We start from the raw sequence: 24,516 nt of genomic DNA, 5'->3' as shown, positions 1-24,516 counted from the left end.
TTGGAAGGGATTAAATATGTTGTACACACTTAAATAAAAGACACACACACACACACCACACACACAGAACTAGAGGTCTGGATGAACACAGACACACAGAACCAGGGGTCTGGATGAACACAAAGCAGAAACGCCCTGAGAAATGACAGTGTCCCAGATGTCAGACACCAGCAGTCTAGGGAGACAGAGGGGGAGGGACTTACTTCAGGTCACCCAATAGCCAACAAGTTGACAAAGATCTTCCCAGTCCTACAGTGATGTTCTATTCTGAAGTATTTGATGGGACCCTGGAAAAGGGAGGCTTAGAGCTTCTTCGTCTATGTCAAGTAGGTATGAAGAGCCTGATTTTACAGCCCTGTTTGTAACATCAAATTGCCCCAAGATGGATGCCAAAATAAGTTTCCAGTAAGAAGTGAGTGAATTAGGATCCCCAGGCTGAACTGTTGGAAACCAGATAGATATTACTGAAGAAGGAGGAACAGAGGAAAAAAAGTTATAAAAATGTTTAGTCTTTGTTTTATTGAGTTACAGCAAATGAGCAACAAGTTAGAAAAACTGGCTTTTATTCAAACTCCCTAGCATTTTATTTCTGCAGTGAACTCAAATCTGGGGGCAGTGGAAAGAGGAAGAGGGATTGCAAACATAATTCATATTGCAACATTTACACCAGATATATCTCTTGGTTTTTTTTTCTTCAAAAGTTAGGACTAACTGAAAAAAAGTGCACTCAGTAGCTAACATTGGCCCAAAACAAACACATACACACTCAAATTAAAAAAAAAAAATTCATGGTGAGGCTGCAAGCTGAAATCTTATCAAATGCCACACCAAAAAAGGAAGTTAGAAGAAATTAAAACCAAAGCTGTTTATCTTTGTACCATCTAAGTAGGAAGATAATTTATTTGTTTTAATTCCATAAGAATAATGAGGATGATAACAAATATCGGAGCCCTTTCTGCTGATATTTAAAAAAGTACTTAGAGAAGATAGTCTCTGTTACCCAGCTCTTCCAGTGCTGCCTCCTAATCCCAAGCAGTTAAGAAATCAGACCTAAGCTGGGTGCTGGTGGCTCACGCCTATAATCCTAGCTACTCAAGAGGCTGAGATCTGAGAATCAGGGTTCAAAGCTAGCCTGGGCAGGAAAAGTCCATGAAAACTCTTATCTCCAATTAATCATTAAAAAGAAAAAAGCCCAAACTGGAGATGTGGCTCAAGTTGTAGCGTACTAGCCTTGAGCAAAAAAACCAAGAAAACAAAAACAACCCTCAGAGACAGTGCCTAGGCCCTGAGTTCAAGCCCCAGGACTTGCAAAAGAAAAAAGGAAAAAAAAAAAAGTCAGACCCCTCAGCAGTGCAGAAAGCCTGTATGTGGCTAAGGCAGTATTTCCCCAAAGGCAGCTGGGGAAATGGGTTTGACTTGAAAGCTCTGCCATCTATAAACCTATTCCCAGTTGAGATAGAGGTCCAATCTCAGCCCTTCTCACCAAGAAAAAGTTCCAAATTTCAAACTACCTTCAAAAAGAAATTGTCCCTACCTACAATCCAGTAGTTGTAATGGCATTCCTACTAATACCCTAAATTAATGAGAGACAAGAAAGTAGAGGAAAGGGAAAAGCAATGTGTTTAGCTCTCCCACCTGGAAAAACTCTTACAATAGTAGTGCCTTAAAAAGGAAGTTTCCCTCAATTAAAAAGGTAACAAAATTCCCACATTGTATAAATCAGTTCCAGTATAGCAAGAGGTGGGTGTGGCTGGGGGTGGGGAGGAGGTGGCCAGGGCAGAGGAGCAAACTATGTACAAGGCCCCAGTGAAAATGCAGTAGTAGGACTTTGGCACTATGAACAATTCCCACGGGGCCTCTGGGTTATATGTGTGTGGGGAGCGGCTGGGGGTCCCCCGTGCCCTCCAGGCACACACAAATGAAGAAGTTGCACTTGGAGTCGCTGGCAAGGTGGCCCACGTGAGTAAGGTCTCTTCAAGGTCAGAGCATCCCCTTATCAGGAGAGGTTTATCCATGTACCCTAGAAGGACAACACAAATCAGAGAGAGATGTCATCAAGAGGATCACTGTCTAATGGAGTGGAAGGCTGCTGACCTGTTCCTCCCTGGCCCTTTCGGTGAGGTATGGGATTGATTGATTGATTGATTGATAGCTGTCCCTGAGCTTTTGCTCAAAGCCAGCACTCTAAGCCAGATGCTGGTGGCTCACACCTGTAATCCTAGCTACTCAGGAGGCTGACATCTGAGGATCAAGGTTCAAAGCCAGACTGGGTATGAATGTCAGTGAGACTCTTATCTCCAGTGAACCACCAGAAAACCGGAAGTGGACACTGTGGCTTAAACTGGTAAAGTGCTAGCCTTGAGCTGAAGAGCTCAGGGACAAAGCTTGTTCTATACCACTTGAGCCACAGGATCACTTCTGGCTGTTTGGGTAGTTTATTGGAAATAAGAGTTGTAGGGATATTCCTGCATGGGCTCGTTTCAAACCATGATCCTCAGTTCTCAGTTTCCTGAGTATCTAGGATGACACCTGGCTGGTGTGGGGATTTCTTCCTAAGCTATCCTAAGGCTTGGAGGAGTTACACACATCCTTCAGTGCCTGCTGTCTTAAGACAGAAGTGTGTTTCCTGGATACAGACTGGTATTAGGGGACATGCCCAGCATGGATTAGGCTTTTGAAAACAGTGTGACTTTCTGGTGGACTTTAATTCCTTCAAGCATCCTGGGAGACAGCTGGTCCCCATGGCTTCTAGAGTCAGACAAATCTGGGGATGGATTCTGATGTTTCCACATAGTGGCTATGGGCTGTACCCAGGGCATGATGGGCATATCCACCAGGTTGAGTTGTGACAACTCCATGAGTTAATGTAGGCAGCAGGTTCTGGCAGAGTGCCTGGGCACTTGCTAAGTATTTTATGTGCTTTCGTTGTTTTTTTTTATTATTATTACAGGGAGCCATTTCCAAGCATGGTAGGAGATATGATAATATGCAGTGATATTTAGAATGCATTTTATTTAATGTTTATATCCATCCTCAGAAGTATAGGTATTATTGTTATTCCTCTTTTACAGGTGAGGGAATGGAACAGAGAGGCTAATAAGTAAGTTACCCATGAGCACACACTGGGAAGTGGTAGGGTTCAAACCAAGGTAATCTCTAGATTGTGTGTTCTTCACTGTATAATCATATGTTTATTTTCAGTTTCCTTCAAGAACTTTTTCTTTCCATTCACAGTTTAGCTAACTGGCATGAGAAGTCTAGCTTCCAGCCTATCTCAGCTTTTGACAGGCTTTTCTCACTAAATTTCATCTTTTTTCTCTTCTGGCACCACAAATTATTTCTGGATGATTATATGTGTAACCTTTTCAGCAAACTGCACTTTTCAAGATCGCGTGTTTAGGCAGAGGCATCACTGAGGAATTTTGAATTTCAAGAGACACATCATATTCTTGGTTCATAAAAGCTGTGAAATAATTTAGGAAGATGTTTTTCCCCTCTCAGTTGGGAGCCTTCTTTGAGGTGTCTCTGATTAGAACTTGAGAGAGCCTCTAGATTTCACTGCTAGCCCATCCACAATATGGCAGATCCCCCCAAGATTAGGGATGTCTATGGTTGCCATGTGTTTAACAGTTTAATGGTTTCCAGCTCGCACTTATAGCATTTAAAAAGAAAAGAATGGGGTTCTCAGATTTTCTTTGTTTTGGGGGTGTAGCTAGTTCCTCCATCTCTGCCTTACTTGATGTCGATTCAAATGTTGCTGTCATCTGGGTGCTGGTGGCTCACGCTGTAATCCTAGCTCCTCAGGAGGCTGAGATCTGAGGATTGCTGTTTGAAGTCTGGGGGGCGGGGATCATTCAGCCACAGCTCACTCAGATGTGCATGCTCCAGTAGGAGTGGCAAATAACTTGGGAGAAAAGGTGGGGACAGATGGCCCCAGGGTTTCAGAGGACTGTAGCCTGGGAAACCTCTCGGGATATGCCATCCAAGTTCACCCTGCCATGCTGTGCACCCTAATATTCAAATCCAGCAAATCCATCTGTCTATTCTAGAGACCCATGGGGCTTGCTTTTAGCTTAAATGAACCCAGACTCTAATTTCTGGCTATGCCAAACTGCTTAAGGTCCTTAGTTACATGAATCCTTTGCTTGTCTCTGGACCTTGGCCCACACTGTTCTTTTTATCACAGGGATAGCTTTTCTTTGTGGTAGTATGGACATTTTGAATGCAGGACTTCAGAACTTGCTAGGTAAGCACTGTACTGTCTAGCTGCACTTAGGACATTGTTTGCATTGGTTATTTATTTATTGTTTTGCCAATCCTGGGGCTTGATCTTAGGGCCTGAGCACTGTCCTTGGGCTTTTTCTTCAAAATTAGCACTCTACCACTTGAGCCACAGTACCATTTCTGGCCTTTTCTATGTATGTGGTACCTGGGTCTTCATGTATGCTAGGCAAACACTCTACTACTAGTCCAAACTCCTGTCCTTGCACTGGTTATTTTTATTTATTTATTATTTTTTGCCAGTTCTGGGCTTGAGCTCAGGGCCTGAGCACTGTCCTTGGACTCTCTCAAGGCCAGAGCTCTACCACTTGAGCCTCAGCACCACTTCTGGCTTTTTTAAATATATGTGGTACTGAGGAATCGAACCCAGGTCTTGGTGCATGCTAGGCAAGCACTCTACCACTAGGCCAAACTCCCAGACCCCTTGCATTGGTTATTTTTGAGACAGGGTCTGGCTTCCCCTGCCTGGGTATGTCCTTGGATTGTGATCCTCTTATTTTTTGCTTCGTGCTTTAGCAGAGAATGATGGGCATAAAGTACTACACCCAGAGTGCAAAAAACTGGCCAGAGAGAAGAAAGCCAAGGCAATGGAGGTGAGCAGCAGCTCATTAAACTGCTTTTTTTTTTTTTTTAAAGCTGGTTTAGAACTGGTTCCAAGAAGGCTTCTAGAAGATTCTCCTCATTTGTCAGGTGCTTTATTACCAAGTAAATGAATGAATTATTGTGGGGTTCATTACCACAAAGGTGTGCCCATTTCTAGAGCTGCCTTTAGGATCTTGTAAAATCATCTGGAAGGTTCTCACCTCTATGTCATTATTCTAAAGGATAGCATGAGAGGTGCCCTTTAGAAGTGCACCTGGGCAGTCACACATTTTGCCCTGTATTCCAGGGTGCCCTTGCCAAATCTTTCAGCAAAGGAATCCCCTCTTTTCTCTACTCATCCCTAAGCCAGCTTCTGAGCTAGGGCCTGGACTGGCACTGACCCAGTGAGGAGCACAGGCACAGGCATGTCCGATTATGTCCATGACCAGGCCATTAGTAACCATGGCAACCTCGCTTCCCTGGCTTTTGTGGCCCCCACAGGTCTAAATTTACACAGGTGTCTTCAGACTTGAAGGGGTCTGAGGACCTCAGCAGAGAGCAGCTTCCTTGAGCAGCAACAAGGCAATATATTACGCATTTGTAGAGCATTTCAGGTAAAGTGAAATAACCCAAAATCTCCAATTCAGTCAACTTAAACACTCTTGGTAACACTGGATAGAAGAAAAGAAAAGGAAAAAAACCAAAACAAAACAAAAAACACTGTCCTTTATTGCAACAAGTGCAAAACACGCAGAAATTATGTTGTTCTTACTGCTCTGAAAAGACACAGTATGGATAGGACCAGCAGCTGGAATCTTAAACAGGCCATAGTGGCAAGGCTGTCCCCGGCTTAGCACAACCCTGTAAATAAGTTCACATGACTGCCCATCTCTGCTTTTCTTTCTCTTTATCAAAGGAACTTGACAAGGGACTCTGCCGGAAAGACAATGGCCAGTGGACCTGAGATGGACATTATGAGTTAGGGAGGCTCCACTGAACACATTACATGTCCAGATTTCAACACATCATGTTGTACAACAGAAATACACACAATGATCACAGGTTGAATCTTCCTAGTGTGAAATACCACAATCCCAAATGTGGCAAAATTGAAAATGTTTTCAGCTCCAATAGCAGCTTCAAATTCCACACGATGATAAAAAATGATTAAAAAAAAAAGTTGTAAGGACGGGGGGGGGCATAGCTCAGGTAGTAGAATATCAGCTGTGAGCAGAAAAGGTGAGCAGTCTGGGCGAGTGGTGGAAAAAAAGGTGACAGTGATCAGGATTTATTATACCCATAGATTGACAGGGTGAACTGAAGCCCCTTCATGCAACTATGTAAGAGTAATATTTTCTTTTTTAATTTGAAAAAGCTGAGTGAAGGTAGAAGCCCTGAACTCAAGCCCTAATCCTGGCACAAAATAAAAAAGCAACGAAGTACATGGCACAAAATTACCTTTGGGCTGTGTGAATAAGGTGTTTGCGAAATATAAAGTAATTTCATGCTGAGACTTGGGCCTTAGACCCAAGCTACTGTATTATATCTTATTTATATATATGTAAATATGCCAACATCTTATTTACATATATATATAAATACTGTGAAATCTGAAATGCCTCTACCCTCAAGTGTTTAAAATAAAAGATAGTCAATTTATTTTTATTTAGATTTTTGTGTGTGTGTGTGTCTAGTATTGGGGCTTGTACTTAGGGCCTAAGCACTATTGCTTAACTATTTCACTCGAGGCTAGCATTCTACCACTTGAACCAACCCTTTGCTTTGGGATTTTTGCTGGTTAATTAGAAATAGGAGTCACAGAGGCTTTCTTGCCTGGGCTTGGTTTTGAACTACAATCTTCAGATCTCAACCCCCTGAATGGCTAAGATTTCAGATGTGAGCCTCCAATGCACAGGTCAGGACAGTCAATTTGCAGATCACATCAAGATTCTATTTGTTTGTTATGTAAGTGAGCAATGCCCCCCCTCTATATGTGTGTGTGTGTGTGTGTGTGTATACGTGTATGTGTATATAGATATGTACTGTTGTTGTCAATTAGTAACTCTTAAGTGAGAGAATGCACCATTTAAGCACCACCTTGTCAGTGGAGAGAAAGGAAAGCACTTCCTCCCATCTGGCTTACCTGGCTAGGCCTGGCTAGCTTGGGCAGGAGTGCCATCTGAGTCTGAGTCAGCCACTTCTGCAGCTCCATCTCCTGCCACCTGACTCCAGCTATCTGACTTGTCTGAGGTGGCGTCGTCCTCTCCCACGGTCACCTCTACAAAGTCCACGATGCCTGACTCCTCGTTCTCGTCACTGCCCTGGCCATCCCGACTGCTGCCCTCTGACCTGTCGGAGGGGGCCTCTGAGGGCTTGGCCTGGAAACTGTCCTTGGCTTGCTCGCTGGCTGCTTTTCCTCTGGGGACCGATGTTTCCGAGTCTTCTTCGCAGAGCATTTTGGGGTCTTTGTGATAGTGCGGTGCCACCTCGCTCCCGTTCTTTGGGCTCTCGCCGATGGGTTTTGTGACTTTCCTGGCCACAGCCTCGGAGCCGGGCTCCTCAGAGCTGTGCGGCTGTGGATAATGGTCCATCCACGTCAAGGCTCCAGTCTTTAGCAAGCATCTGTTCTCCTTGAACCAGCGCACGATCTCAGTTCGGACCAGGCCGGTCTTGGCGGCCAGCTGGTCGTACTCTTGCGGAGTAGGCCACTGTGTTCTTGCAAAGGTGCTTCTCAGGAGATGAACCTGTTCTTGGCTTTGTGTGACTGCTGGTGCAGGGCTGGGCAGGGAGCTGGGGAGCTGGGCACCGGACAGCTGGTCGAGTCGAGACAGAGCACCATTGGGAGTGACCACGTCTGGGCCTTTTTTGCTGGATCCCATGGAATCCAGGACAGCCTGCTCCATGCTGTCTCGGAGCTTCCGCCTCTCTGAGAACCAAGAATCGACCTCTCTCCGGCTCAGCTTGGTCTCTATCCTTAGACGATCCAATTCCGCTTGAGTAGGAAAAGAGCTTTTCAAAAAGCTGTCTTCTAGGATTTTCACCTGACCTTGTGTTTTCTCTTTGAACTTTTGGGGGGCAAAGTCTGGATAGGCGTGGTAGGTGCGGCCGTGCCGGGAGGCAGAGATGGCCATCTGGTCTTTGGCAAGGGACTCGCTGGTGATGTGGACGATGCCTCGCTGACAGCGATACCGGTGGTCGCTGAACCACTTCTTGATCTCACTCCTGGCCAGGCCGGTCACCTCGATGAGCCGGTAGACCTCGGCATCGTCGGGAAACTGGCTCTGGAGGAAGCTGGCCTTGAGGTGTGCAATCTGCAACTTGGTCTTCTTGCGGTCGCTGGCTGGGGGGAGGGGAGTATTGCCCATCTTGGGGGGAGGCTCTGGCACCTGGGCAATGTGTGGACGTTTGGGCTCGGGGGCGGCCTGGGGAGTCACCGGAGGTCTCTTTGGCCCGTGGTTGGTTACTCCGGCCACGGCAAGAGTGATGGGTGAGCAGGAGACAGTGGTTGGCCCGCTGGTCACTTGGGTCAGGACCAGGCTGCTTTGGCCAAGGATGTGACAGGGGAGCGCTGTCTGGAGGAGGGGCTGCGACACCTTCGTGGGGGCCAGCTGGGCAGGCAGCACAGTGATGGTGGGGGGGACTGACTGGATAGTACCATTAAACATCTTCTTCCGAGCCTCCTCTACCTCCTCCGGGGACCAACTGATGCCATGCTTTAGGCGCTGGGTGGCAAACCAGATCCGGATATGCTCCTCTGGGTGCTTGGAGGCAGCCGTGAGCCAGGACAGCTCAGCCTGGGTCGGGTAAGGAAACTTGTTGAAGGAATTGATCATGGTGGCATTTGTGTCCAGGGCAGAGTTGTATTTGGTAGTATTCAGCGGGACAGGGACTTTGGGGACAAGGTTGATATTTGGTGGCAGCTGTACAGAAGGCATGACGTGTCCCAAGGAGTCTTGGAGGAGCTCTACGCCCCCAAGTCTGGACAGTATCTCCGCTGTGTCCGTCACCAGGCGGGCTGTCCCTTCCATGTGGTTTTCAGGGATGGCCTCCTCAGGCTTTTTGGGAGCCTTCTTGGTGTCAGCTTTCGGTTTTCCTGTCTTCATTATGGGGGTTTTACTCACGGGGAGGCCAGGGTCACTGTCCCCACTTCCGGGGCCACTGGCGGTGATGGACACGACATGATTGGTGGCTTCAATGGACTGCTCCAGGACGGTCTGATTATTGCGCTTGATTAACTTTAACTTGAAGTTGGCCTCCCCGGGGTGGAACTTAGAGTTGTGCTCCGACAAGGAGTCATACTTTTTGGTGGTGAAGTTGCACTCAGCACACACATACAGGGGGTTGAGGATGACGTTGGGGTGCTGCATGTCCACGTGCTCCGTGAACTCGTTCAGGTTCTGGGTGGAGTAGGGGCAGTATTTGCACTCGTAACCCCCCTGGAGTTTTTTGGATGGGTTTTCCCCTGTGGGTTTCACCTCTATTAATTCAGTTTCTTTGGAAGAGTTTTCAGGATCTGCTGCCCACCTGTCCTTGGCACCATCAGACTGGGGCAAGCCCGTTCCTTTGTCTCTGGCCCTGTCTGCATCCTCGGCCACATCTTGTTCTACCACTTGGGATGTCCGAACCATGCACGGGGTTGTAGATTTTCGTTTGCTCGCCATGTTGTCTGTGGGCCACAATGGCTTCTTTTTGGAGTTGGGGAGGGGAGGATAGTGGGAAAAGTCCTGGGACAAATAAGAGGGAACGCTCGCTTTGGGGTTGATGCCCCCTCAAGTGGCTTTGGCTTTCCTTGAGCGCTGACGTCTCCTCTGACAGTTTTCAGAATGCTTTTCAGCATGAGCAGTTGTAAATGTGCCCGCTGCTAAGCTCAACAGGCAGCACCTTTCCTGTGAGACAAGGACAAAGAGAGGCTCAGTGGCTTTCCACATCTCAAAAGCAATTCGCAGTTCCTTTTGGGTAATTCCTATGCCCCTCCCCAATCTGGCACCCAGAGCAAACACTCATGTGGCAAAGTTGGTCCTTATAAATGTGAGAGGTCACAGTCTCTATCTCTGGGCAGAAAAGTGGAAACAACTCGGCAGGAAGTTGTGGGGGGAAGCGGGGGAAGAGGAAGAGTGTCACCTTATGTTTAGAGATGAAAAGGTGCAGAAAAGAAGCAGAGGTAACAAGACTTGAAGGGGTGGCTGGAATAGGAGAAAGAGAGCTGAGAGTATAATGTCAGACCTTGAAAACTGTGTGTGTGTGTGTGTGTGTGTGTGTGTGTGAGAGAGAGAGAGAGAGAGAGAGAGAGAGAGAGAGAGAGAGAGAGAGAGAGAGAGAGAGAGAGAGAGAGAGAGTGTGTACCAGTTCTAAGGCTTGAACTCAGGCCTGGGATGCTGTCCCTGAGCTTTTTTTTTTTTTTTTTTTTTTTTTTTTGCCAGTCCTGGGGTTTGAACTCAGGGCCTGAGTATCCTCCTTGGGCTTTCTCAAGGCTAGAGCTCTGCCACTTGAGCTGCAGTACTACTTCTGGCTTTTTTTTCCTACGTACGTAGTGCTGAGGAATTGAACCCAGGTGCATGCTAGGCAAGCACTCTATCACTAGGCCAAACTCCTGACCTGTCCTTGAGCTTTTGTACTCAAGCATGATACCTTTCAAGCTACAGCTCCACTTTTAGCTTTTTGGTGGTTAATTGGAGATAAAAGTCTCATGGGCTTTGCTGCCTGGGCTGGCTTTGAATCTCAGATCTCAGTCTCCTGAGTAGCTAAACTGAAAACTGTTTTGCATCTATGGTAAACAAGGTGTTTAACTGGAGCCAGCAAGTAGATGTCTATGGGTATTTAGAGAATGAATAAGAAGGCCTGGTACAGTAGTATGCAAATATAATTCCAGCACCCCAGATGTAGAGGCTGAGGCAGAAGGATTATGAACTAGCTTGGGTTACACAGTGAGTTCAAAACCAACTTGAACTATATAGTGAGACCTATTCTCAAAATAGAAAAATAAATAAATAATAAAATAAATAAATAATAAACCCCAACATTGGGGCTTGAAGTCAGGGCCTGGACACTGTTCCTTAGTTTTTTTTTTTTTTTTTTTTTTTTTTGCTCAAGGCTGGTGTTCTACCACTTGAGCCACAATTCTATTTCTGGCTTAAAATTTTTTAAAATTGTTATTATAAAGGTGATGTACAGAAGGGTAACAGTTACAAAGGTCAGGTAAGGAGTACATTTTTTTTTCATTTTTGGTGGTAATGGGTCTTGAACTCAGGATCTGGGTGCTGTCCTTGAGCTTTTTTACTGAAGGCCACTGCTGAACCACTTTGAGCCACAGCTCTACTTCTGGATTTTTCTGGCAATTAATTGGAGATAAGAGTCTTATAGAGTTTCCTGCCAGGACTGGCTTTGAACCACAATCCTCAGATCTTAACCTGCTGGCAGAGTACAATTTCTTTCTTTTTTGAATTTAAATTTTAATGGAAAGGTATGTACGGAGGGGTTACCGTTACATACGTCACATAAGTACATTTCTTTCTTTTTTTCTTTTTGTCAGTCGTGGGCTTGATCTCAGGGCCTGACCACTGTCCTTGGACTTTCTCAAGGCTAGAGCTCTACCACTTGAGCCTCAGCACCATTTCTGGCTTTTTTTTTCTATGTATGTGGTACCCGGGTCTTCGTGCATGCTAGGCAAGCACTCTACCACTAGGCCAAACTCCGGCCCCAGGTACATTTCTTTTTGGACAGTGTGAACAATGTTACCCCTCACTCATTTTCTCCTGCTTTCCCCCTTCCTGACTCCACTTTCCTCCAAATTGTAAAGTTCATTTTCAACATAGTGTCTTGTGAGTATCACTATTGAATTGGTTCACCAAGTCCTTTTTTTTTGGACAATGCTACCCTTTCCTTTGCTCTTTCCCAGTTTAGTTTTCCCCCTCTCTTTATTTCTGATTACTGGCTTTAGTTCAAGGTCTGGAAATAATTCTCTTGACACATATGACCAACTCTTTGCCTCAGGTGATCTTGAGATACCCAACTTTCTCCCCAGCTTACAAAAAACATTACCATTAAAAGCCTTGCCAGCAGGCTTTGGTAGCTCATGCCTGTGTTCCTACCTCTGAGGATTGTAGGTCGAAGCCAGCTGGGGCAAGAAAGTCTATGAGACTCTTACCTCTAATTAATCACCAAAAAGCTGGAAGTGGAGCTGTGGCTCAAGTAGTAGAGTGCTAGCCTTGAGCAAAAAAGCTAAGGGAGAGTGCATGCATATGTGAGTGTATGCACATGCACACTCACCCCCACTTCTACCCCAAAAGCAATCACTCTCCCACAGACAGCCTATTTTTTTTTTTTCCTTTTCTCCATGCTTACTTCCAGAGTCAGGTGGTGTCATTTCCTATCCCATCTATCCAGATGGCCTGTGCTCGCTCTCTCTTTCTCTCTCTCTCTCTCTCTCTCTCTCTCTCTCTCTCTCTCTCTCTCTCTCTCTCTCTCTCTCTCTCTCTCTCTCTCTCTCTCTCTCTCTCTTTTGGTTAGTTGTGGGGCTTGAACTCTGGACCAGGGCACTGTCCCTGAGCTCTTTAGCTACTGCTCCACCACTCTGAGCCACAGCTCCACTTCCAGTTTTCTGGTGGTTAATTGGAAATAAGAGTCTCTGGATTTTGGTTCCCTGGGTTGGCTTTGAACCACGATCCACAGATCTTAGCCTCCTGAGTAGCTAGGATTACAGGTGTGACCCACTGGTGCCTGGTGGCCTGTGGTCTCTTGGAGAAAGAAAAAGTGGGTCTGACTGCCAGATAAGTTCCCTATGAAGCAAGGAGCTTGAAAGGCATATCCTGTTCTTGACCCCCCATAGGAAGGCATCTGGGGCATGGCTGGCAGAGCCCTGGTGCTGTGGGTCTCCAGCCTAGGAGGAGAGCATGGAGGCAGGAAGTCGGAGAGATCTGTAAAGTCCCACATCATACTGGACATCAAGCCGGGAGCCCAAAGAACTCAGGCGTGGCACTCAGGGAAATCACACCTTGAGGCTCCAAGACAGGATAGGACAGCACTGCTCATTTCAGGCCTTTTCACGGTGGTGGTAGGTTGGCAGAGGAAATAACAGGGCTGTCCGGGAGCTTTCAAAGCAAGCACCTTGTCAAGATATCAAAGCCAAAAAGGATGGGTTTTTAGCTTTGCAGGGTCTCCTGGCAGAGCTGTTAATAGATCCTGTTCACTAAGGTTAGAATGTGTCTTCGGGAGGGGGAATTGTTGCGTTCTGTTTTAAAATTGTAATGTTACTCCTGGGCTCTGGGAAGGAATTCTGGAAGGAATTCAGTAGGTATATTAGAGAAAGGTGGTCTCTTGGACTTTGAACTGCAGATCTCAGCCTTGTGAGCAGTTAGGATTACAGGTGTGAACTATATATATTTTTTAAACAAGGATGATCCATAAAGGCTAAGGAACATGATCAATGACTACAACATGGACATTCATTCCCAAAGCAGAATGACCCTTGGTCCCTCTTCTGAAGGGTGAGGCAGAGCCAGGTGGACTTTCTCTGTTGTTGTTCTCAGTTGTGGGACTTGAACTCTGGGCCTAGGTGTTGTTCCTGAGCTCTTCAGCTCACAAGTGGACTTCTTCACATGCACCATTTGTGTTTCTAAATACCTGTGGATAGGGCTCCTGTGTACCTCAGCTTGCCAGTCCTGGGGAGTGAACTTAGGGCCTGAGCACTGTCTTTGGGCTTTCCTCAAGGCTAGTGCTCTACCACTTGAGCCACAGCACCACTTCTGGCTTTTCAATGTATGTGGTACCAAGGAATTGAACCTGGGTCTTTGTGCATGGTAGGCAAGCACTCTACCACTAGACTAAACTCCCAGCCCCTGTGTACCTCAACTTTAACAAGTCTAAAACCAACCGAGTCAAATGCTTCTACAAAGTGGTGTTTGTGTGCAGTTCCTTATTCCAAATGAAAGCATCAGAATCTACTCATTCAGTACTGGATTCCTCCTTTTCCTCCATCCCATAGTTAATTGGGCACCCGGCCTTTCTGCTTCTGTCTCTTAATTCCTATCTTATTGCTATTATTTTTCTTTTCCTTTTTTGGAGGTACATGGTTTGAACTCAAGGCTTGCTAGACAGGTGTTCTACTACTTCATCTACGTTTCTGGCCCAGCTGTCTTCTCATCCTTCTGCTCCAGCTGGGTGATCTCATGACATTCCTCCCTACCTCTGGCCTGGCCTGTGTGATGCCTCTCTTCTCCCTTCCTACTTCCCTGGCAGTGAGCATGTGACTTGGTCCTGACCAATCCAGAGTGTCCTGTCTAGTAATCACAAGAGGTGAAGGGATAGGCTCGGGTAGGGTGGTAAAGTCCACTGGGGACTCCATTCTCCAGCTGTTGTTGGAACCATCAGGAGAGATAAAGTTCTCCTTTTCTGGAGTTAAGAGGGGATTGGCCCAAAGTCCTCCTGTCTGTCCTATCACTGCAAGAGAAGACATGCTGAGAGCTGAGATGGGAGAGACAGGGACAATCCTGGGAACATCCTTCAAAATCCTAGTGTCAGAGTCTAACAGACTCAAGGTCATTTTCGTTGGTTAATCTTGTTTAAGCCAGTTTGAGTAGGGCACTCTGTCATTTCTCATGGTTGTCAACAGTCAGTTGGGATCCCAACAAAGTATCCCAATCATCAGTGTCAGGTTAATGTCTTCACCATTATCATTTCTTTCTAGGAGGCATTCTCTGCCTGTTTCCAGCAAAGTGGCCTGCGGAATATCCCTTTCTAGCTCTCTCCTAGGGCCTTTTCCCTGCGTCCTTGCTATATCCCTGTGATTCCATACCACTTCCTCTCTCTTAATGTGAACACAAGTACTATTTCCCCTCCTAGGGGTCACCTTGCATTTTCACGAATTGAGAACAATAAAGTCAATCACAGATGTTAGTACTTCCTTTCTCTAGATTGCTGGCTGCCACCTCCCTAAGAATGAGCCTCACATCTGTCATGACCAAACATCATGCTAAACATGAATCTGATCACATCATCCCTGTCTTCAAAACCTGCCTTTGGAGTTTGGAGAACAAGCTGTGGAGAAGCCTTTAGACCCCCAGACTCCATCACAACGCGCTGTGCCACTCTTCAAACATTGCTGGTATTTAAAAAGAAGTGTCGAGGTCGGTTGGAATGGAGTAGCAGATGCTTCTCAATGCCCTTTCCTCACACCAGGTCCTTGTAAAATGCTCAATACACCATAGCAATGCTTCGGACCAACTACAGGTGGTTCTGTGATGATGGTGGATGAAGCAGAAATTAGCGCGAGAGAGTGACGAAGACCAGGATTGAGTCCCCAAGATGAGATCAAGTTATCTCATGACTCCACATTTTCGATAGATCCATAGATCCATCTCAAGTCTGACCACAGATGTCTCCCTTTCTCTCTCCTTAGCAATCACCTTGCTTTGATTGTTTAAAAAAAGCAACAAAATTATAGATGAAGACCTATTGTGAGACCATTACTTCTTGATTTTTTCCAAGGCAAAGCATTCTTTCTTTCTCTGTATGGGAAGGCTTAAAGCAGCCACCACAGAGTACAAGCATCTCTCCATCCTTCCTATATCCCTACAATCACAGCAAGCAAAGAGTGATGTGCTTCTGTAGTGAGGAGGGAAAAAAATCACTATGCAACGGAAAGGAAAGGGAATCCATTCTGGTTTTATGTGTCACGTACATAAATAAATAAGGTGCTATCAAATGTTTCAGATGAGCCTACTCTGACTTACAATCCATCACATTCTGCTATCAAAACATTTAGAGGCTGGGAGGCTACGGGGATTTGTTCTATCGACAATTTCTGGTGTAACCTTTTCATTCCCCTCCTTGGGGGAATCCACACACACTCCATCTTCCTGAAGCCAGGAGATTTCTCTGCTCCCCAGGCACGTATCAGAGACAAATAGAGCTTTTCAGCAGCTGTGACATTCTGCCTGTCAGATGTCTTTCTCCCTCCCAGACCCGGCCCCCTCTAGCCACTGTCTGCACCCTACACTCACAGCTTTCCCTTCAGCTTCTTTCATCTCTACCTGGAAGAGCCTTCCTTTCATCTGAATGATGTGGATGAAGGCTGAGTCTTTATTCTTATTCTCTGACAGAGAGCCTTCACAAAGTCACACAAACCACACAGACTCAACATATGTGTGTAAAAAACAACACAGATACCCGGGACCTAATCTCTCTGAGATCTGGGAATGGTGCATGGTAAAAGAGAATTCTCAAGAGTGACTAAGACACTAGAGATGCTAGAGGCCCACCCAGTTGGGCCTGATGTGTGATCAGAGAGTCCCGAGAGGGGCAGAGGGAGACAGAGCTATAAAGGAAGGGGGGATGGGATGATGAGCACAGACATGGGGTGGTGTGCTGGAGGACAGAAGGTCTGAAACACCAAGGACTGTACGTGGCCGTGGAGCTGCTGGAGGACAGTTCTCTCTTAGAGTCTCTAGAAGAAACCATCTGGGACTGCACCTGTGTCCTACCATGCTCAGCCTAGGAAGGTATTAATTTTAATTTGGAAAAGAACCTTAGGGGTCTTATTCCATAATCCTTCATAATCCTTCTTTTCTATTTCCCTCCCTCTCCCCCCTCTTCTTCCCTCCTTTCCTTTTTTTTTTTGTTGTTGTTGTTGGTACTAGGGTTTGAGCTCAGGGTCTCGGTCTCGCATTCATTGGGCTTGCTTGCTTGGCTGGTGCTCTACACTTGAACCATACCTCCAATCCTGGTTTTTGCTGACTGTGTTGGCGCTGGAGTCTTGTAGAGTTCTCTGTGTGGGCTTGATCTCAGCTTTCTGAAAAGCTAGGATTGCAAGCATGAGCTATAGGCACCTGGCTCCTCTCTCACAGTTCTATGTCATTTTGGAGAAAGGCATGGCCTGCTTGTCCATTTCGGCTCAGCCCTCCCCACTCCTCTGCACCAATCACTGTACCAGGAACAGCGTAATGGGAAGACCCATCCCTCAGGTCTGGAATGCTTTATGGGCCACAGAGCAGTTTTGCTTGAATCCATGTGTTTCTCCCCCCGAGGTTATCTTCAGTGATCCAGCTCCTTCTCCATACCAGTTCTCTGATGGTAGCTTCTGACTTGAATAAACTGGGTACTTTCCTATTGTACAAACAGGTGATGGGATCAGTGCTGCCTGCTGGACTGGAGTAAGGACCCACACCAGGCTGACCTTTTGGTACACCACAATGTTAGTCGATTCTAGACAACCTTGCGGCACCTGTGGCTTTTTGTATAATGACATCTGTACTGGCCTTTGCTATTCTCTCTAGATCATATGTAAACCCTTATCATTCAGGCTGGCAACGCAAAGGCATCTTGGATGTTTGCTCCTGTGCTAGATGTGCCCAGGATATGCTAGCTTGGCTCATGAGATTGTTCTTCTTCCTCCAAAAAAATCCAGGTCCTATCACTGGTTCATAACCTTCCAGCTGTGCCACACAGAGGCAAGCCATTATCATGCCTTGCTGGATTACTTGGATTGAAATGACATTCCCTTCTCTCACAGTCTACTAGTCTGTTTTTCATCACTATTGAAAAAAAAATGACCCAAGCAAGGCTACTTTGGGAAGATGATCTTCTCCCCGGCAGAATCCTGGGGGGTCACAGAGCATCCATGACAGAAGATGGGGAGCATGTGTGTGTGTGTGTGTGTGTGTGTGTCTTCTAGCCTTGCCCCCTCTTCTCATTTTACCAGGAGTCCATCACGGACTCTGCTTTGATGATTTTGTCCCATCACTTTCCAAAGGCCCACCTCCAAACCCCATGAGTCAGGTTAAGTTTCCACAGGCTTTCTGCCTCCCTGGAGAGATTAAATTCTAGCACACGAGCACTCAATCTATACAAACCATAGCAGACGCTTTCCCTGTCCAGTTTGTCCGTGTCTTCTGCCAGGCATGACTTCTCTGGTCCTCATTTCCCCATCTCAGTCACAACCTGCACTGGGCCTTTGTTAAATATCTGTATCTAAATCTTACATTTACATATCTATAATTTAAAAATTATCTTTAAGTAGTTGCACAAAAGGGGCTCAATTCAACATGTCAGTTTATAAGTACAATGCATACTTTTTATACTGTGCATAAAAATGATCTTAAGTACTTGTAGATAGGGAATTTAATTCAACAAGTCCGATCATTAGTATAATGCATCTTGATCAATGTCACCCCCTGCATCATTCTCCCTCCCACCAACCCCACTCATTCCCCCAAGTTACCCAGTTCCATTTTCACAGATGTACATTGAATGTTATGACTGTATAGAGATCTATCAAATGCATCAACTGAGCTCTCAGTTTCCCCAAACACATTCCAAGGCTTAGCAAAATTTCTACACTCTTTTCCCTGGACCTTCCACTCTTGTAGGCTTTTATTGCCTCCTGCTGATCATTGCCAAATATTTTTTATAATTTCCAGGCAAGCCTGTAAGTCAGGGGACATACCATGAACAAAGCAGACCAGTTTCCCTTGAGAGGTAAATATTTTCAAAGGCAAGGCTGTGTGCATCCTCACCTCCCATTCATCTGTAGTTCCTCTATGAACTGTTGCTGTTTTTTCAAAGAAAGAGGAGAGGACTGTAGTCCTCCTTCAGTATCACCACAGAAGCAACTCTGAGGTCCTCAACACACTGAGACCACATCCAAGAGAGCTGCCAACACCAGGCCAATCCCAGGCCCACAAGCTACGGGGAGTGTTGGATCTTCTGCTGTGTCCACTGGTCACTAGCTTTTCACTTGTCTCATTCACTAATTCATCTGTTTATTCATCTCCAATTCCTTCTCTCCATTCCATAAAATATGTACTGAGGACCGTTTTTGGGCACAGGTGTATTGTCATCTTTTATCTTCGAGGATCCCTCAGAGGGGAGGGAGAGAGGGGGGGGCGGGGAGAGAGAGAAACAGAGAAACTAGAAGTGAGGTAGCATGAGGTTGGACATTGGTGCAGTACATCTTTGCCTAGTAACTTTTATGGATTAAACTGCATTCCCCAAAAAGCATATGCTGAAGCCCTAATAATTTAAGTATACTTGACAACAACCACAACAAAGGTCTTGATAGATGTAACTGAGTTTGCCCTCATTTAATATGGCTGATGTCTATGTAAGAAGGAGAAAGGAGAAGGCAGAGTCAGATACACAGAGGGGTATGATGGGCCTCTGCAAGCCTAGGCAGCCTGAACAGCCAGAAGCTGGGAGGCTGTGGGTTTAGAACCTTCTGAGGGAACATGATTGCTCACACCTTGCCCTAACTTTAGGAAAACACCTTTCTCCCAAGCCACTCGATGTGTGGACTTTGTTTTGGCAGCCATAGGGAAATAATCTACCACTCAAGGCCTCCTGAGGAGAGTCAGAGGCCTGACAGTGGCCGCCATGTTGTGAGGAAGCCCAAGCTACTGGGGGATGAGAGTTGCTTGTCCAGCATTCTTGCTTTACCTCAGCAAAGGCTCCAGGCATCCTGGAGTGGAGATGTATCATAACTATGATACTAAAACCTCCTCAAACAATGGCTACAGTCATCCCAGGTTTTTTTTGCCTGAAATGTCTAAGTTTTGATGTAGTTTCATAGGTAGCAAATATAGTTAACCAGAGCAGAGGCAGATACAGGAGACTAATCAGGAGCAAAAGAAGATGCTTGACAGCTAGACTTGGGACTGACAAGGCTGAAGGCTGGTGAGGAGGGGTTGGGGAGGAGTCCACACTTGATGGGGTTACCTAGCTGACTGACAGAGGCTGGGCTACCCCACATGTCAATGTTACACTTTAAAGCCCCTTAAAAACTAGGTGTTTCACATATGTGGAAGCTGAAGCTCAGAGACTTGGAGGAATATACCCAAAGATCAGAGCTGGACAAAGAAGAGCTGAGATTTAAGCCATGCTCCAGCTCCAAGAATGAGCTTTCTGAAGAAACCCAAGAGAGTCAAAGTTGAGGTGGCCTGACATAGGAAATAGGGGGGACCAGAGAAGAAGGTCTTTCAAAGAAGACAAAATGGAGTCCAGTTATTCCAAGGTATCTCTTGACACTGGCACCATTTGTGATTTGTTTTGCCAAGTGTGATCCATTTGGCAAACACAGAAGGTTACTGCCACCACCTACAGGTCCAACAGCTCCTCAGAATTCTACACAAGCAATGGGCTATAGAAATGCTCTGTAAAAAAAAAAAAAGTCCTATGGCCCAAGAGACCAATTCCATATAGCCCTAATGTCTGCTGACTTTGCCTGTGAGTAGATTTCATGGTAGAAAGATGTTTCTTCTAGTTTTGTAACACTTGAAAAAAAAAGTCCTGTCTGTCCTATTTTTTTCTTTTTCCCTTCCTTTCTGTTTCTTTCTTCACAAATTCACAAGTGCTGTTGCCATCTTTCCATAGCAACACTCTGCGGTAGCGACGGCTCTGCTGGGAGAATTTGAAGGAGCCAGAAGGAGGGACAGGAAAATGTCGGGTGGCAGTGGGGAAGATAGCTCTAAAACTTCAAAAATGAATGCAGGACATACTTCCAGCCATTCTAGTAGGGAAAAAACCCAACAAACCCGGTCAGTGTTATCACAGATCCCTGTTCCAGTCCTGTGCTGAGGGGATACCTCTGTATCTACAGTGAAAAGTTCTAGAAGCTCCTTTGTGTATTTGTTCCCAACTTAACTGTTTTTGTTCTGCCTTAAGTTTTCCTTTTTTTCATTCAGTTTCCTTTCCTTTCCTTTTTCTTCCCCCTTTCTTGACAGAACTGGGTTTTGAACTCAGGACCTTGTGCCTGCTAGAGAGGTGTTCTACCATTTGAGTCGTGTCTTCTAGCCCTTTGGCTTTTACTTATTTCTTTTTCCCCACATAGAGACTTATGCCAACTTTTCTACAACTGACTCAGACCATAATCCTCCTACCTTTGCCTCCTGAATAGCTGGGACTGTAGATGTAAGCCACCACACTTGGCCCCCCTCCCTTCCTTCTTTCCTTCCTTCCTTCCTTCCTTCCTTCCTTCCTTCCTTCCTTCCTTCCTTCCTTCCTTCCTTCCTTCCTCCCTCCCTCCCTCCCTCCCTCCCTCCCCCCCTTCTCTTTGTGTGTGTCAGTTGTGGGGCTTGGACTCTGGGCCTTGTAGCTGTCCCTGATCTCTTCAGCTCAAGGATACCGCCCTAACCGAGGGCCTGGGCACTGTCCCTGAGCTCTTCAGCCCTTGAGCCATAGCACCACTTCTGGTTTTCTAGTGGTTAATTGGAGATAAGAGTGTCATGGTTTTAGTGCCCGGGCTGGCTTTGAATCACAATCCTCAAATCTCAGTCTCCTGAGTAACTAGGATTACAGTCATGAGCCACCACATTGGGCATACTTGGCCCTGTTTAATTCTCTTTAGACCCTTTCAATAACACAGGGGGCCAGCTTGAGCCTGGTGACAGTATGTCTTCCATTAATATCAACTCATCTCTTTTTCTTTTCTAGCTTCATTGTGGGTATAATTGCCAAATAGGAGCTGTGAGTATTTAAGCTGTACAACTTGATGTTTTGATATATCCATACATTGTGAAATTACCCCTACAATGAAGCCATCCCCTCACCTAATTAGCATTTCTGGTTTATTAATTTTGTTCATTTTTGTGTGAGAACACTTAAGATCTGAAAGACCCAGATGCTGTGGGGGGGGAGAGGTATTGAAGGGGTGAGAAAGAAGGAAACCAGGAACACAGCTCAGTACTAGGCCCTGTGGTCAGCTTTGAGAGTCATTTTTCACAATGGGCCTATGGAGGGAGTTCCTGTCTCTGTCTCCTAGGTGAAAATCTGCATGTGGTGTCACAAGTCCAGAAGCTGGCACATGTCAGCCAGAGAGCCACTGGCTCATGCAAGGCTGGATGAAGGGTCCAGGTCACAATGCACCTCGCAGTCCTCTGTGACTCTATGGAACTCAGCTGAAGGCTGAAGAGACAGTGCCCCTTGTCATGGGTGATGAGTGGTAATCAGATCAAACCTGCCCTTGTTCATTCCTGCATGACCTGCTGCCTCTCATTTCTATTCTCCCAGAGAGACACTGCTTTGGCAAGCTGGAGGGTAGTGGTGTGGAGAGAGGCAGGCAGTCATTAAAAAGTAATACTTTTGAAGAATATGTAATGATCACATAATGTCAAGTCGAAACAGAAGTACGGCACACTGCATGATTCCACTTCTGTGACATTGGAGAAAAAGCGACACCATGGAGTGAAAAACCAATGGTTTCCAGGGGTGAGGGCGGGGGCTGACTGCAAGGGGTACAAGGACATTTGAGAAGCAACAGAATAGTTCTATATCTTGATTTTTTTTTTGGTAGTTATTCAACTACCTGACTACGTCAGACTTCACAGAATTGTACATGAAAAAGAGATGAATTTTATTGCATGTAACGTAGACCATAAGAAGATAAAGCAGGTTGGGGTGGGGTTCAAGTTAGAGAGTGCTTGCCTAGTCTGCAGGAGATCCTGGATTCAATCCCCTGTCCTGAAAAACACTAGGATAAAAATGTAAAAATATTAAAAATTTAAAAAGCAAAATTTTCAACTATATGCCAGTTATGTAATAATTTCAACTTTTGTAAAGAGAGTTTCAACACCAATTGTATTGTAATCCATTGATACCTGTGGGGAACGGGTTCTAGTACCCAATGACACCTAAATCTCTTAAATCTCTTGCATAAATTAGTATAGTATTTGCATATAACCTTTACATTCTCCTATACTCTTTACATCTAGATGAATTACAAGACCTAATGCACTATAAATGAGATGTAAATACTTGTTCTGGTGCATTCTTCTGGGAATAAAGAGGATAAGTCTGTATGTGGTCAATGCACATACAATTTTCTTTCTTTCTTTCTTTCTTTCTTCCTTTCTTTCTTCCTTCCTTCCTTCCTTCCTTCCTTCCTTCCTTCCTTCCTTCCTTCCTTTCTTTCTTTCTTTCTTTCTCTTTCTTTCTTTCTTTCTTTCTTTCTTTCTTTCTTTCTTTCTTTCTTTCTTTCTTTCTTTTTTTTGTCAACTGTGGGGCTTGAACTCTGGGCCTAGGAGCTGTCTCAAGGCTACCACCCAATCTCTTGAACTTCCATTGAAATCATAAAAGAAAAGCAAACAAAACAAAGGGCTGTATGCATGTGCATATTTAAAGGCACACAATCAGATATTTATCAAGTTGAAGCACACATACTTGCAAAGCCACAAGATGCTGTGAATGTTGGCTCTCTGTGGGGTATGAAGATCACTGATGATTTTAATTTTCTTTTTGAAATATATTCATCCATTTCTGTAATAATCTAGAATATTCCCTTTAGATTTGTTTTAGGAAAGACGCCATGGACCAGGCTGCAAAACTCTGCTTCGAGGCAAAAAAGCAAATGGCAAAATGACAAAAATCGGTTAGATTGTGGGTATAGAAGTACTTTATAAACTTGAGGATGCAGCTTGACTGGAATCGTTGTTTTCTTACCTTTCTGAGTTTCATCTCTCAGCTTTTCTTTCTTTCTTTCTTTGGGGGAGCGGTTCTTGGTTCTGATTTGGAGCCTTGCAGTTACTAAGCAGGTATTCTACCACTTGAACACACCCCCAGTCCTTTTTGCTTCAGTTATTTTTCTTTTTTCTTTTTTGCCAGTCCTGGGGCCTGAACTCCGGGCTTGGACACTGTCCTTGAGCTTTCTCAAGGCTAGTGCTCTACCACTTGAACTACAGTACTACTTCCAGCCTTTTCTGTGTATGTAGTACCAAGGAATTGAACCCAGGGCTTCAAGCATGCTAGGCAAGTACTCTACCAGTAGTCTACATTGCTAGCTCTTCAGTTATTTTTTAAGTAGGGTCTTGGTATAGCCTCAGACTGTCATCCTCCTATTTACACCCCACCCCACCCAACAAGTAGCTGAGTTTAGAGATGAATACTACTATCCCTGGCTTATTTGTTGAAATGGGCATCTTCTAAATTTCCCTTCTGATCTCTTACTCCTGAGTGGCTTGGGTTACAGGTGTGAACCACCGCATTTGGCCTTCTTTCAGTCCTGCATCCAGAGTTTTTCAGGCATGGTGCCCTTACCCACTCACGCTAGTAACAGCAGGAAGCCAGCATGTGAGTTAATTAAAAAGACAAGAGGAGAAAGAAGAGGAATGCCTACCATGTGGTAAGCATTAGTACACACATGCAGAACAAATAACTGTCATGCTATACAACATGTGTAATAGCAGAAGAAGCAGCCTGAGAACAAGTGCCTTCCCTAAACACTGCCATCAAGCAAATCTTCAGCACAGGACTGCTGGGGAGAAAGGAGGGAGGCTCTATAGGAACTGGAAGAATGGGTTACCTGGAGGAAGAGACATTTATGAGAATTCAGATTTCTTCTTTCGTGGCGTGGCAACATTCACTTTTGGTTGGGCCTTACTCCTGTCTATGACTCAGTTCTCTCCCTGTCCAAATGAGCTCCCATACTTCCATGACATACATTCCATGACAATGACCCTCCAAAGAAATGACCTCCTGTAGGCTATTTCCAGGGAACACACAGGGTTCTACTCTTGTCCTTAGGGCACTGGGCCTGGCTCACTAATAAAAATGGTTGTTCAACAACTAAAATGACTGAGGTAAGTTGGAGAAAATCTTTGACTTTGGGTAATTCTTATATCCTTATTTCCTTATGTGCCCAAGTGGGATGGTAATGGTTTTTCCATTTCATGA

The 24,516-nt window shown here is 45.4% G+C and overlaps 1 protein-coding gene across 3 annotated transcripts in view; it reads right to left on the bottom strand.

Moving 5' to 3' along the window:
- Window positions 1-493: 493 nt before the first annotated feature.
- Zhx2 (zinc fingers and homeoboxes 2) overlaps window positions 494-24,516 on the bottom strand; it is a 113,065-nt gene continuing 89,042 nt past the window's right edge. Inside the window, exons 3-5 of one of the 3 annotated variants that reach the window (XM_090339333.1) lie at window positions 16,572-16,962; window positions 7,007-9,749; window positions 494-2,020 (exon numbers count right to left, since the gene is read on the bottom strand). In XM_090339333.1, the coding sequence (XP_090195459.1) occupies window positions 7,011-9,524 (2,514 nt within the window). In that variant the 5' untranslated portion in view covers window positions 9,525-9,749; window positions 16,572-16,962 and the 3' untranslated portion in view covers window positions 494-2,020; window positions 7,007-7,010. Of the gene's footprint in view, window positions 2,021-7,006; window positions 9,750-16,571; window positions 17,981-24,516 lie in introns of those variants that run through there. The other 2 variants (XM_090339334.1, XM_090339332.1) reach the window with 2 other exon arrangements.

The sequence above is a fragment of the Megascapheus bottae genome, chromosome 9 (assembly GCF_031878675.1).
Source record: "Megascapheus bottae isolate mThoBot1 chromosome 9, mThoBot2.hap1, whole genome shotgun sequence".
Taxonomy (NCBI): Eukaryota; Metazoa; Chordata; class Mammalia; order Rodentia; family Geomyidae; genus Megascapheus; species Megascapheus bottae.
This window is presented reverse-complemented; position numbering and strand designations above follow the sequence as displayed.